The sequence below is a fragment of the Ictidomys tridecemlineatus genome, chromosome 12 (genome assembly GCF_052094955.1).
Source record: "Ictidomys tridecemlineatus isolate mIctTri1 chromosome 12, mIctTri1.hap1, whole genome shotgun sequence".
Lineage (NCBI taxonomy): Eukaryota > Metazoa > Chordata > Mammalia > Rodentia > Sciuridae > Ictidomys > Ictidomys tridecemlineatus.
Genome location: NC_135488.1, coordinates 101,556,110 through 101,568,970, shown reverse-complemented (window position 1 = coordinate 101,568,970; position 12,861 = coordinate 101,556,110). Strand labels below are relative to the sequence as shown.

At 36.9% G+C, this 12,861-nt stretch overlaps 1 protein-coding gene across 1 annotated transcript in view; it reads left to right on the top strand.

The window, feature by feature from the left end:
• Rab10 (RAB10, member RAS oncogene family) overlaps positions 1–12,861 on the top strand; it is an 87,622-nt gene that overhangs the window by 63,137 nt on the left and 11,624 nt on the right. The window contains exon 3 of the mRNA XM_005322569.3: positions 9,587–9,725. Coding sequence (XP_005322626.1) covers positions 9,587–9,725 — 139 coding nt within the window. The remainder of the gene's footprint in view (positions 1–9,586; positions 9,726–12,861) is intronic.

Genomic DNA, 12,861 nt, shown 5'->3' with positions numbered 1-12,861 from the left:
CCTTTTTATTTTTTATTTTGAGAAAGGTTATTGCTAAGTTGCTGAGGGTCATGTTAAGTTGTAGAGACTGACCTCGAACTTGGGATTCTCCTGTCTCAGCCTCCTGAGTCACTGGGATTACAGGTGTGCACCACAACACCTGGTTTTGTTTTGGGTTTTTTGTTTTGTTTTTTGTGATGAAGATTTAACCCAGGAGCATTTTAATACTGAGTCACATCCCCCAGACCTTTTAACTTTTTTTTTTTTTTTTTTGAGATAAGGTCTCACTAAGTCGCTGAGGCTAACCTTGAACTTGCCACCCTCCTGTCTCTGCTTCCCTAGTACTCCTGCCACCTCCTCCTGAGCCACTGGGATTACAGGTGCGTGCTACTGCACCTACTATCACACTTGATTTAATCACTTAATATTTTATTTTTAGTTATAGGTGGACACAATATCTTTTTTTTTTAATGTGATGCTGAGGATTGAACCCAGGTCCTCGCACGTGCTAGGCAAATGCTCTACCACTGAGCCACAACCTGAGCCCCCACTTAAAAAATATATATATATATAAAATAGTTATATATAGTTATAGTTAATAAATGGACTTTTTTTAATATATATATATGGGGTACTGAGAATCAGCCCCATGCCTTACACATACTCGGCAATTACTCTACCACTGAGCTACAACCCAGCCCAAACAATCAGTAAAAACTGTTTGTTGTAATAAGCAGACAAAATAAAAAAGTTAATGAGATAAAAATATAAATATGCAGATACAAACATAGACATGTAAGTGTGAATGTGAATCTCTTGGTGGCTTAACCTGATTTAAGAGTCATACCTAGAAGAATTGATAGCATGCTTCTGAGATGTTTAATTTTTTGAAGTGACATTTCTCTTCTCAGTTTTTTGGATAAATACTATCCTTACTGTGCTTCTGCATACCCATGGCCCCACACACATTTTCAGCATAGCACACAAAATGGCTGTGTTTGAGTGAGTGATACTGGGACCAAACCTAGGGCCCTAATACTGAGCTACATCCCTATCCTCCACAGAATGATGTTTTAAAACCAGATTTAGATCTTAAAGCCAGGTGCTGTGGTGCATGTTTGCCTCTAATCCCAGCAACCCTGGAAAGCTGAGGCAGGAAGATCATGAGTTCAAAGCCTTAGCAACTTAGTGAGACCCTGTCTCTAAATAAAATATAAAAAAGGGCTGGGGATGTGGCCCAGTGGTTAAGCAGGTAAATCCTCCACCACACACACGCAAAGACATTAATATATTTGTTTTCACAGAACCCTCTATAGACTTCTCATCTCTCTCTGGGGAAGAGCCGAGTCCTTGCAGAAGCCTATACAGTTAGCATTCCCTGTTTCACTTTCACATCTTTCTCATCTCATATTAGTCTCTTGTGTTGACCTGCTTAACTTATTCCTCAACTATGTCCCAGGACCTTCTTTTTTTTTCCTAATTTTTTTTAGTTGTAGTTGGGCACAATATTTTTATTTTTTTTATGTGGTGCTGAGGATTAAACCCAGTACCTCACATGTGCGAGGCATGTGCTCTACCACTGAGCTACAGCCCCAGCCCTGCCCCAGGTCCTTGATGGTGACAAAAACCTTGAAACCTAGTCCACTGGCCAGTTTGGGTCTGCTTTTGACTAGCATAATTTTTAAAACCCCATTCTTGAGGATATCCCCAGGAAAAAGTGAATAATCTCAAGACTCTTGGTGGATGGGGAAAAATGATAGCTCTCCACTAGGGACTTGATCTTGACTTGGTCTTCATATCCTTGACTCAGGTTTAGTCACTGGGAACTCCTTGTCCTTGACCTTTCCTCTATGAGTTCTGTGGCCTTAGCTGCAGTCTCAGCCTGCTTACTGAGGCTAAAGCCTCGGAATTGAGACTCCACTTACCCACTCATTTCCTCTAGGGTCTTCCACAGCACTGGCATCATCAGCCATTTGGTGTTTACGCAAAGAAAACTTTTTTCTTTTCTTGCTATATTTTTGTCTTATTGGCATTTATCAATCATCCTCTGGTATTCCTTGTTTTTTTTTTTTAATTTGTTGTCTACTTGCAATAGAATAAATAACATTAAGGCAACAATTTTTGTTTTGTTTACTGCTTTATCTTCATTGCCTGGAATAGTATCTGGCATATAATATATACTCAACAAATACTTGTAGAATGAATCAGTAGGATTTCTGTTTGTCTTAAAGAGTAGACCCATATATTTTGAGATGAAATGAGCATGTGACAGCTGACGTTTTCTTAGGAATATGGAAAAGTACAGCCAGGTCTTTTCATTTGGCTAAATGAAAACAATTTTCTTACCTTTATAACTGAAATAGACTGCAAACAAAGCCTGGGCTTTCCCTGTGAAGCTTAGGCACAGATAAGTATTAACTTTAGAGCACTCTTTATTTATTTATTTATTTATTTATTGGGTACTGGAGATTGAACCCAGGGACCCTTTACCACTGCCACATCCCCAGCCTTGGTGCTTTCTTTCCTTTTTTGGGGTGGGTTGGACCAGTTGAACTCAGGGGCACTTGGCCATTGAGTCACATTCCCCAGCCCTGGTCCACTGGACAGGGTGGTTCTGCTTTTGACTGGCTAATTTTTAAAACTTCATTCTTGAGGATATCCCCAATTTTGATACTCTCCAAGATCTATAGCATGTGCATATAGGCTTTGTCTTTCTCCCTCTCTTTATTTTATTTAGAGACAGGGTCTCACTGAGTTGCTTAGTGCCTTGCTTTTGCTGAGGCTGGCTTTGAACTCAAAATCCTCCTAGCTCAGCCTCCGTTGGTGTTGGGATTATATCAGAAATCCACCACCATGTCCTGCTTTGTGTTTTGTTTTGGGACTGGGTCCTGCTAAATTGTTAAAGCTGGCCCCAAACTTGAGATCCTCCTTGGGCTGGGGCTGTAGCTCAATGGTAGAGCGCTTGCCTCACATGTGTGAGGTACTGGGTTCAATCCTCAGCACCACATAAAAAATAAATAAGTAAATAAAAAATATTGTGTTCATCTACAACTAAAAAAATATTTCACACAAATCTTGAGATCCTCCTGCCTCAGCCTCCCAGTTCATTGGGATTACAGGTTCGAAAACTCTTTTTTCCCCCCACAATACCTTTTATTTTATTTATTTTTTTATGGGGTGCTGAGGATCAAACCCACGGCCTTGCACATGCTAGGCAAGCGCTCTACCACTGGGCTACAACCCCAGCCCCATTAGAGAACTCTTAATGCAATAAAACATGTGCAGAGGTAACTGACCTAGAATATTATTAGGACATCTTTAAAACACAGAATTAAATTTTGAGTCTCATATAATGGCATTATTGCCTCTTTGTCTATTTTTATGGAAAATATGCTTCCTAATGAAAGGCATTTAAGTACCTTCAAGACCACACAGCCAAAAGGGGTGGAATCTAAGGATAAACTTGAACTCATGCTTGTATCTTTACATAATGCTTATCACATAGACACACTGAATATTTGAGTTGATGAGTAAAATTGATAAATGAAATGCATTAGGTCCATTTAAAATGTGAAAGATGGGCAGGAGCCTGTCATGTACAGGCAGTGGGAACAGCTTGTGCAGAAAGCTGAGGGTATAGCTCAGTGGTTGAGCAAAATGCAAGACCCTGGGTTCAGTTACCAGCACCAAGGGGGGAATAAAGGCAAAAATATATGCTTATGTATTTAGGGAAAAAATGTAGCTCTTATGGTTGGGGTAAAGGATGCCCAAAATAAAGGGAGCTGAAGAAAGATATAGATTCTATATGGACTTATAAACCCTGGAGTGAAGAGTTTGTAATTGATTCTACTCATAATATGTTGCCGTGTTGTCATTAGAAGTTTTTTTTTTTTTTTAAGAGATTGGGAGAGAATTTTTTTAATATTTATTTTTTAGTTTTTGGTGGACACAACTTCTTTATTTTATTTTTATGTGGTGCTGAGGACGAACCCAACGCCCCGCGCATGCCAGGCAAGCATGCTACCGCTTGAGCCACATCCCCAGCTCAAGTTTTTTGTTTTTAAGCCTGTTATATTTTTAGTTTGTTGGCTTTGTAATGGATTTATTAAGACATACTTCACATGCACATATTTTACCCATTTACAATGTATAATTCAGTGGGTTTCGGTTTATTTGTAAGGTTATGCAACCATCATAACAATTTTATCACCCCAGAAAAGAAACCTTATACCTTTCACACTCAGTTCTCCCAATCTCTTTGTCAGGGTACCTATTGGTCTACTTTTTGTCTGTATAGATTTTCCTATTTTGGTCATCTTTTACATATGAAAACATAGTGTATGATTTTTTGTGACTGACTACTATCACTTAGCATAATGTTGTCAAGGTTAGTCCATATTGCCTTTGTATCAGTACTTAATTTTATTTTTAAATTTTTTTAATGCTGTGGGTCACATATAGGGCCTTGTACATGTTGGGCCTTTATCAGTTGACAGACATGGGTTGTTTCTATATTTTGTTAGAAATTATGTTGCTGTGAATATTCATATATAAGTTTTTGTGTGAACATGGTTTTATTTCTCTCGTTATACTTAGAACCAAAAATTGCTGTATTGTATGGTAGTTTCGTTTATGTTTTGAGTAAATGCCAGACTTCCATGATGACTGCATCATTCTACATTGTCACCAGTAATATATAAGGGTACTAAGTTCTGTCTGTCCTTACTAATGTGTTACTGTTGTTTATAGCCATCTTAGACTAACTGAAGTGGTATTTCATTGTAGTTTTGATTTGCTTTTAACTTAAGACTAATGATGTTAACATCTTATATGTTTACTGGACATTCATATATCTTTTTTTGGAGAAATGTCTATTCTTTCTTTCCTTTTTTTTTTTTTTTTCTTTCTTTCTTACTGGGGATTGAACCCTGGGCCTTTCACAATCTAGGCAAGTACTTTACCTCTGATCCTTTTTATTATTAGGACAGGGTCCTTCTAAATTTCTGGCCTCCAATTTGTGGCCCCCCTCAGTTTCTTGATTACCTGGGATTACAGGCGTGCATGCGCCACTGTGCCTGGCTTCCTTTGCCTTTTTTGTGGGTGATGTACCTGGGATTGAACCCAGAGGCACTTAACCACTGGGCTATAGCCCTTTTAATATTTTATTTAGAGACAGTATCTTGCTGAATTTCTTACGGCTTCTTTAAATTGCTGAGGCTGGCTTTGAACTTGCGATCCTCCTGCCTCAGCCTCCCCACTCACTGGGATTACAGGCATGTGCCACTACACCTGGTTTCCTTTAGTCATTTTTAACTTTTCTCATTTGTTCTTTTGTTGAACTGTAAAAATTTTCTGCGTATCTGCATATATGTCCCTTATCAAATATTGTAAACATTTTCTTCTATTTTCTGAGTTATCTTTATTTTCTTGGTAATAGTGTCCATTGAAGTACAGATTTTTAATTTGCTGAAGCTCAATTTCTCTTTCTTTTTTTTTTTTTTTACTTTGACATATCTAAGAAACAGTTGTTAGATTCAAAATCATGAATAAATATTCTCCCTTTGTTTTCTTCTAAGAGTTTTAATAGCTTTAGTTTTTTCATTTAGATCTTAAATTATGTCGGTTTTTTTTGGGGGGGTGGATATTGAAGATTGAACCCAGGGATGCTTTACCCTTCTTTAATTTTGATAGGGTCTCACTAAGTTGCCAAGACAGGTCTCAAGCTTGTGATCTTCCTCCTAAATTGCTGGGATTATAAGCATGTGCCACCATGCCTATCTTAGAATATGTTTTAAGTTGATTTTTCTATGTGGTAAGAGGTAGAGATCCAACTTCACTTTTTTGCATGAGTATGTTAATTTGTTCTAGCATCATTGTTGAAAAAGGTATATTCTTTCCCCCATTGAAACTATTTGAAGTTTTTAAGCAGAAAAATGATGTGATCAAACATGTTTAAAGAAAATTATTCGTCTACTATGTGAGCCTTACATCTCAGAATCTTAGAATGCCAGCCAAAAATTCTGAAAAGGAGCAGCCAGTAACAGAACAGAGAACAAAAATGTGTTTCTCAAAAGTCATGAGTATAAAGTATAAAGTGTTTTGAGAAGAAAAAGAGGTCAACTATGTGGAATCATACTTAGTAACTCTTGGATTTGTCAAGCAGAAAGATATTGGAGATGTTTTGAAGAGCAGTCTTGGTGTAGGGTATTTAGTAAGAGGAGTTTGTTTAAAGTTGATTGAGGGGGCCTGGGGATACAGCTCTCAGTGCACAGAGCATGTGCTTAGCCAAGGACAAAGCCTTGAGTTCAGTCCTCAACACCAAAAAGAAGAATTGGTTGAGGAATGAGTATGGGGAAGCAGCAGCTACAAGTATTCTAGAAAGTTGCTGGAGAACTGAGGGTATAACTGAGTGATGACATTTGCCTAGCATGCAAAAGTCCCTGGGTTCAATAATCAACACTGTGAAGCTTTTTTGTAAATGTTGACAAGCTTATCTTAAAATTTGTATGGAAAGAGTAGCATAGGCTAATACAGTTTTGTCAAATTAAAATGAGTGAGGAAAATCATTCATCTGGCTTTAAAACATTTTATTTAGCTACAGAAAACCAAAACATGGTAATGGGGGAAGGCATGGACACAGAAGGCATTGCAACAGAATAAAGAACCCAAAATTAGACTAAACTAGGGCTCTAGATTTTTGGCAAAGGTGCAGAAGTATGGTGTGAAACAACTTTGTATTGAAGTTAAATCAAAATATGTGCTCTATTTAATAAACCTTAGACTTTTAGATAAAAATGTGCGAAATCTTTTGAAAATAAGACTGAGAGGTCTGGGGTTGTGTCTCAGTGGTAGAGCACTTGCCTAGCACGTGTGAGGCACTAGGTTTGATTCTCAGCACCGCATATATATAAATAAATAAAATAAAGGTCCATTGACAACTAAAAAATATTTTTAACAAAGACTAGATGAAGAAAGAGTTCTTAGACATGACATTAAAAACTTGATTCATTTTTAAAAATCAGTAAATTGAGCATCAACAAAATACCTGTTCAGAAGAATAAAAAGACTAGTTACAGACCTGGAGAAACTACATATCTAACAAATGGCTTATATATGAAAAGAACTTTGAAAAGTCACCAGTAAAAAGGCAAACAAGCAGCCGGGTTACACATCCCAGCTACTCTGGGCTGAGGCAGGAGGATTGCAAGTTCAAGGCCAGCCTGGGCAATCTAACCATACTCTGACTCAAAAAAATTTTTTTTTATTTTATTTTTTTTAAGAGAGAGTGAGAGAGGGGAGAGAGAGAGAGAGAGACAGAGAATTTTTTTTTAAGTATTTATTTTTTAGTTCTCGGCAGACACATGTTGGTATGTGGTGCTGAGGATCGAACCCGGGTCGCACGCATGACAGGCGAGCACGCTACTGCTTGAGCCACATCCCCAGCCCTCTGACTCAAAATTTTAAGAAGGATGGGAGTGTAGCTCAGTGGTGGAGTACTTGCCTAACACGTGCAAGGCCCTGGATTTGACTCCCATCACAACAGAAATAACAACAAAAACCCATCTTTCAGAAAATGGGCAAAAGATAAGAAACAGAGGATATATGAATGACAAGTAATTAAGCACATGAAAAAATATTCAACATCTTAGCCATAAAGAAATAACAAATAAGGTAATGATGAGTTATCATCGTTTGCATGTACCTGATGAAAACAACTAAGTAACAAAAGCAAAACTAATGCCAACATCAAATGCTCCTGAGGATATAGAGAAACTATATCTCATACTTCGCTAGTGAAGGTAGTGCATAGCAGCTACTCTGGAAAAGTAATGATTATACACACTTAAGATGTAACTCAGGGCTGGAGATGTGGCTCAGTGGTAGAGCACTTGCCTAGCTTGTGTGGGGCACTGGGTTCGATTTTCAGCACCCCATATAAATAAATAAATTAAATAAAGGTCCATCAACAACTAATAAAAATATTTTAAAAAAAGATGTGGCTAAAAAATAACATTCCTGGATATTTATCTCAGAGAAATGAAAACATGTCCAACCAGAAATCTGTACATGAATGTTCATAGAACTTTATCTGTAATTGCCAAGAACTGGAAACAACTCAAGTGTCTTTACATTGGGAAATAATTAAATGAATTGTGGCATATCTACACCACAGAATACTGCTCAGCAATTAAATGTGACACACTCATATTACATGAACAACTTGGATAGGATCTCTAGGATATTATGCTGAAAAAACATAAATGCCAATTTCAAAAGGTAGAGTACTGTGTCATTTCTATTTATATAACATTCTGAAGAATGATAACATTTTAGACATGAAAAACTGGTAATTGGCCCTAGTTCAGGGACTGTGGGAGTGGTGATGATTTGCAGTTCTCTGCTTGTTGGTGGTGATTATGAAAATCTCTTAAGTGATAAAATTGCAGAGAACTATGTATGCACACATACAATATATATAATCCATTGGGAAAAGCTGTGTAAGATGCTCAGGACCTTTCTCTACTACTTTTATAACTTCCTCTAAGACTATGATTATATTTTAAAATTAAAGTTAAAAAAATGTTAGTTGGAAACAACAGAGAAATTGTTAGTGGGAGAGATGTGGAGTTGTGGGTAGAGTTTATTTTTGCTTTTTAATAAAAGACTGCTGGGCATTCTGATGCATACCTGTAATCCCAGCCACTCAGCAGGCTGAGGCAGGAGGATCACAAGTTTGAGGCCATCCTCAGCAATTTAACAATTCCATGTCTCAAATAAAAAGGACTGGAGAGGTGGCTCAGTGATGAAGAGTGATTGGTGGTAAGAATGATGATCCATAGAAGAGAAAGAATTTGGTAATGAAAATGAGAGGGCATCATAACTGGAGCAAAACATATATTAAACCTTTGACATGAAGGCATTAAATAATAATGAAAATGTTATTTACCTATATCTTTCACTATTTATAAATGAAGTTATCTTTACAACTCTTTGTAAATGATCCTAAATGTCATGTTGTTGTCCTTAAATGTTCCTAAAATTCCACATGCTTTTGTGTTACATTATAAAAGTAAATGGTTAAATAAGATGGAATTCCAGGAATTTTTATGGTGCTTGCTGGTATATATTAAATAACTTCCAGAGTTTTGTTTATCTCTTTCTACTGTTTTCCCTTCTAGATTTTCGTTCACTATGGTTAACTCATTAACTTCCTTCAACTAAAAGGTGTTTGTTTATATATATATAATGAAGAACTGTATTGTTTGCCAATTAAGACAAATGAATGTTTGTTCTGTTTTGGCTTTGTGGTAGATCATGGATTTTCAGGGGTTTTTTTTTGCTTGCTTGCTTGTTTTTGTGTGTGTGTGTGTGTTTCGTTTTGAGCAGGGGTTTCCCTGTGCCCAGGCTGCTATCTCAGACTTCTGGACTCCAGCCATCTTCCTGCCTCCCAGAACCAGAGTAGCTAGGACTTACAAGCACATTCAATTGTGCCTGACTAGATAGAGTATTTTAATCTCTATTTTACCAAACTATTCTACTGTTTGTCCTTTATCTGTAATGTAGTAATATCAAAATGCTTAATAAAATTATTGACTGTTTATTTCAGGGATACAGCAGGCCAGGAGCGATTTCACACCATCACAACCTCCTACTACAGAGGAGCAATGGGTATCATGCTAGTATATGACATCACCAATGGTAAAAGTTTTGAAAACATCAGCAAATGGCTTAGAAACATAGATGAGGTAAGACTTAGAAATCGTATAAATGCTTCCATCTTAAACTTTTGGCCATTCTATCTAAAACCCCATCCAAGGCAAAATTACTAGTTTATCCAGATACTGTTCGGCTATCTTATAATATGGCCCCGAATAGAAACAGCCAGTGCTGTTCTACAATGCTTGTCTCTGAATGAAAATTTTTCCAGTGATTACCCCCACACACACTTCTCTCAGTACTGGGGATATTAAACCCAGGGGCACTTTAGCACTTTTTTTTTGTTTGTTTGTTTTTAAACCTTTTAATACTGTCTTGCTAAGTTGCCCATCTGGTGTCAAACTTGCATCCTCCAGCCTCATCTTTCTGAGCAGCTGGAATTACAAGCATGTGCCACCATACCTGGCTTCAATTTTTTTTTTTTTTTTTTTTTTTGTAATAGTGGGGATCAATCCCAGGCTTCATGTATGCCAGGCAAAGTTCTCTGCCACTGAACTAGATTCCCAGCCCTAGCAATTTTAAAAATTACTTTTAAGTTGTGGAAATGTTATATTGTTTCTAGGCATTTAAAAATACACAGAGTACTAATACTGTAAAAATCTTACAGAAAATAATGCCATTTCATTGCATGTGAAGATACCTAGTAAATTTATAAAAACATATCTGTTCATTCTACACCTTAGATGGCTTCTTTTTGGAATTATTGCTGCCTCCTAGCATTTGAATTTCACTATAAATAACTCTTTAAAGCACACTTGGACTGAATTCTCAATTACCATAACTACTTTGGCTATAGAGATGTTCACAAAGAGGTGCTTTGGACTAAAGGCCTCAGCTTTAGACAACTCCTTAGGAAACTTAGTTTCATGTTTTAGCTCCAATTTTTATAACATATGCTTTAAAATTTTTTTTTTGACGGGGTCTTGTTACTATTTGCGTATTAAAACAACTTTGAGGTTTATGTTTGTAAACATACCTTGGTTTTTTTTAAATGTTTTCATGGTTAATTACTGAATTTAAATATCCTTTGAAATTACTTGGCACCTCTAATTTATTTAATAGGATGGACAGTGTTTTCTATTCAAACTATGGGCAGTTTACCTTTAAGAGAACACTTGATGATATGTGAAAATATTTTTGGCTGCCACAACTGGGGCACAAGAAGAATGTTACTTGAATCGAATAGGTAGAAGCCAGGGATGCTGCTAAACATCCTACAATAGACAGAACAAACCTCTTGAATTATCTGGCCCAGAATGTCAGTTGTACTGAAATTGAGAGACCCCCTGATATCTAAACTCGTCTCTTTGTATTATTATCTTAGGAAATAAGTTGATTTTTAAGCTAGTTATAGTCTGGTTGTGTAATATATATAAATAGACATGTTTGTGCTCCTCATAAACATGTCTCTGTTGATGTGTCTATGTGGTGCATCTACCAATTTGTCTTTGTGTGGTTTTGCCTGATATGATTGTATAGGTTTTGTGCATTTCAATGAAAAAGATTTAAATGCTTATTGGCGTAAGAAACATATGAAAAAAGTCCTGTATAGTCTGAATGATATGGTTCCCAGTTTGGCAGTGAAGCCTACATTAACCTCACGGTGCTTGATGCATTAGTATTGCTGTAATCTTAGCTGTAAAGGTTTGTTCAATGCTGTTTTGAACTTTTAAGTTCTTGTGTTTGTTATTTAGAGAAGAATATTCCAGCTGTTTTTTAGGTTTTTTCTTTTTTAATTTTTTTTTTTAAGGTGTATATGGACACAGCACAATGCCTTTAATTTTATGTGGTGCTGAGGATAGAACCCGGGTCCCGCCTGTGCTAGATGGGCGCTCCACCGCTGAGCCACAATCCCAGCCCCTTAGGTTTTTTCTTAGCCCCACTACAGATCTCTTTTTTTACTATGTAAAAAGAACAATAATAATTCGGGGAAAAAATATGAGCCAAGAAAATACTTAGTTTCCTAGACTAGTAGGAATGTGTTATTATTTAATGAACTCAGAAATATATCTTTCTTGCATAATGTTAATAGTTTTTCATTTCTGAATTTGAAAACATAACCTTTTTTAAAAAGATGGGGATGAGCATGCTGGCACACACCTACAATCCCAGTGACATAGGAGACTAAGGCAATAGGATGGCAAGTTCAAGGTCAGCCCTTTAGTGAAACCCTTTCTCAAGCTAAAAATAAGTAAATAAAAAAGCCTGGGGATGTGGCTCAGTGATAAAGTGCCCCTGGGTTCAACCCCCAGTACCAAAAAAAGTAGTTAAGGAGCCAAGAACTAATAAGTAAGTTCTGTTACTAAAATATAATACTTTGAAAAGAATTTCTGATAATTACAACATCTAGCTAAGTCATAACATGTTATATAAAATTCAGTGCCTTGCTTATATAGGTTGCTAGTCATACTAAGAATGAACACCATTAATGCAACAGAAGCTTTTTAACTTCCTAGTGAAATTTTTAACAATAAGTATTGGCGGGGGGGGGGGGGGCGGCCTGAGGTTGTGGCTCAGCGATAGAACACTCGTTTTGCACACGCAGGACCCTGAGTTTGATCCTCAGCACCATATAAAAAATAAATGAGTGAAATAAAGGTATTGTGAATTAAAAAAAAAAACAATAAGTACAGCCTACCGTGAGTCAGTACAAATGCAATTCCAAATTTCCTGTCTGAGGGGGGGAAAGCATATGAACCAATTCTAAAGAGAAAGGAATGGTTTAGAAGTCTTCCAGATCATTGCTAATGGTTTTAATGACAACTGAATTGGACCTAATTTGAACTTTCCCCCCATGGCCTCTTTGGGTAAGAGGTTCCTAACCCCATCAGGAAGCAAGGCTAATGAATAAGTGGTTGAAAAGGAACTTGTACAGCAAGTCTGAGCATAGGCTAGTCCATTTTAATTTGCGCTAAAACCTGAAGGAAACTCACCCTGATCCCATGATGTGATCACCAATGTCTTTTATGGAATGGTGCTGCTCTGGGACTGACGTTGACAGTTTAGGGCTCTAAGGTCTAATTTTTTTCAGGTTTACTTTCAAATATGTTTTTAAGCTCCTAAACATTTACACTGTAGAATTTTACCATTTCTTCATTATCCTCAGAATAGTAATGTATATGGTTATGGAGATATGTTATGCTATAAATTGGTGGTCAATTTACC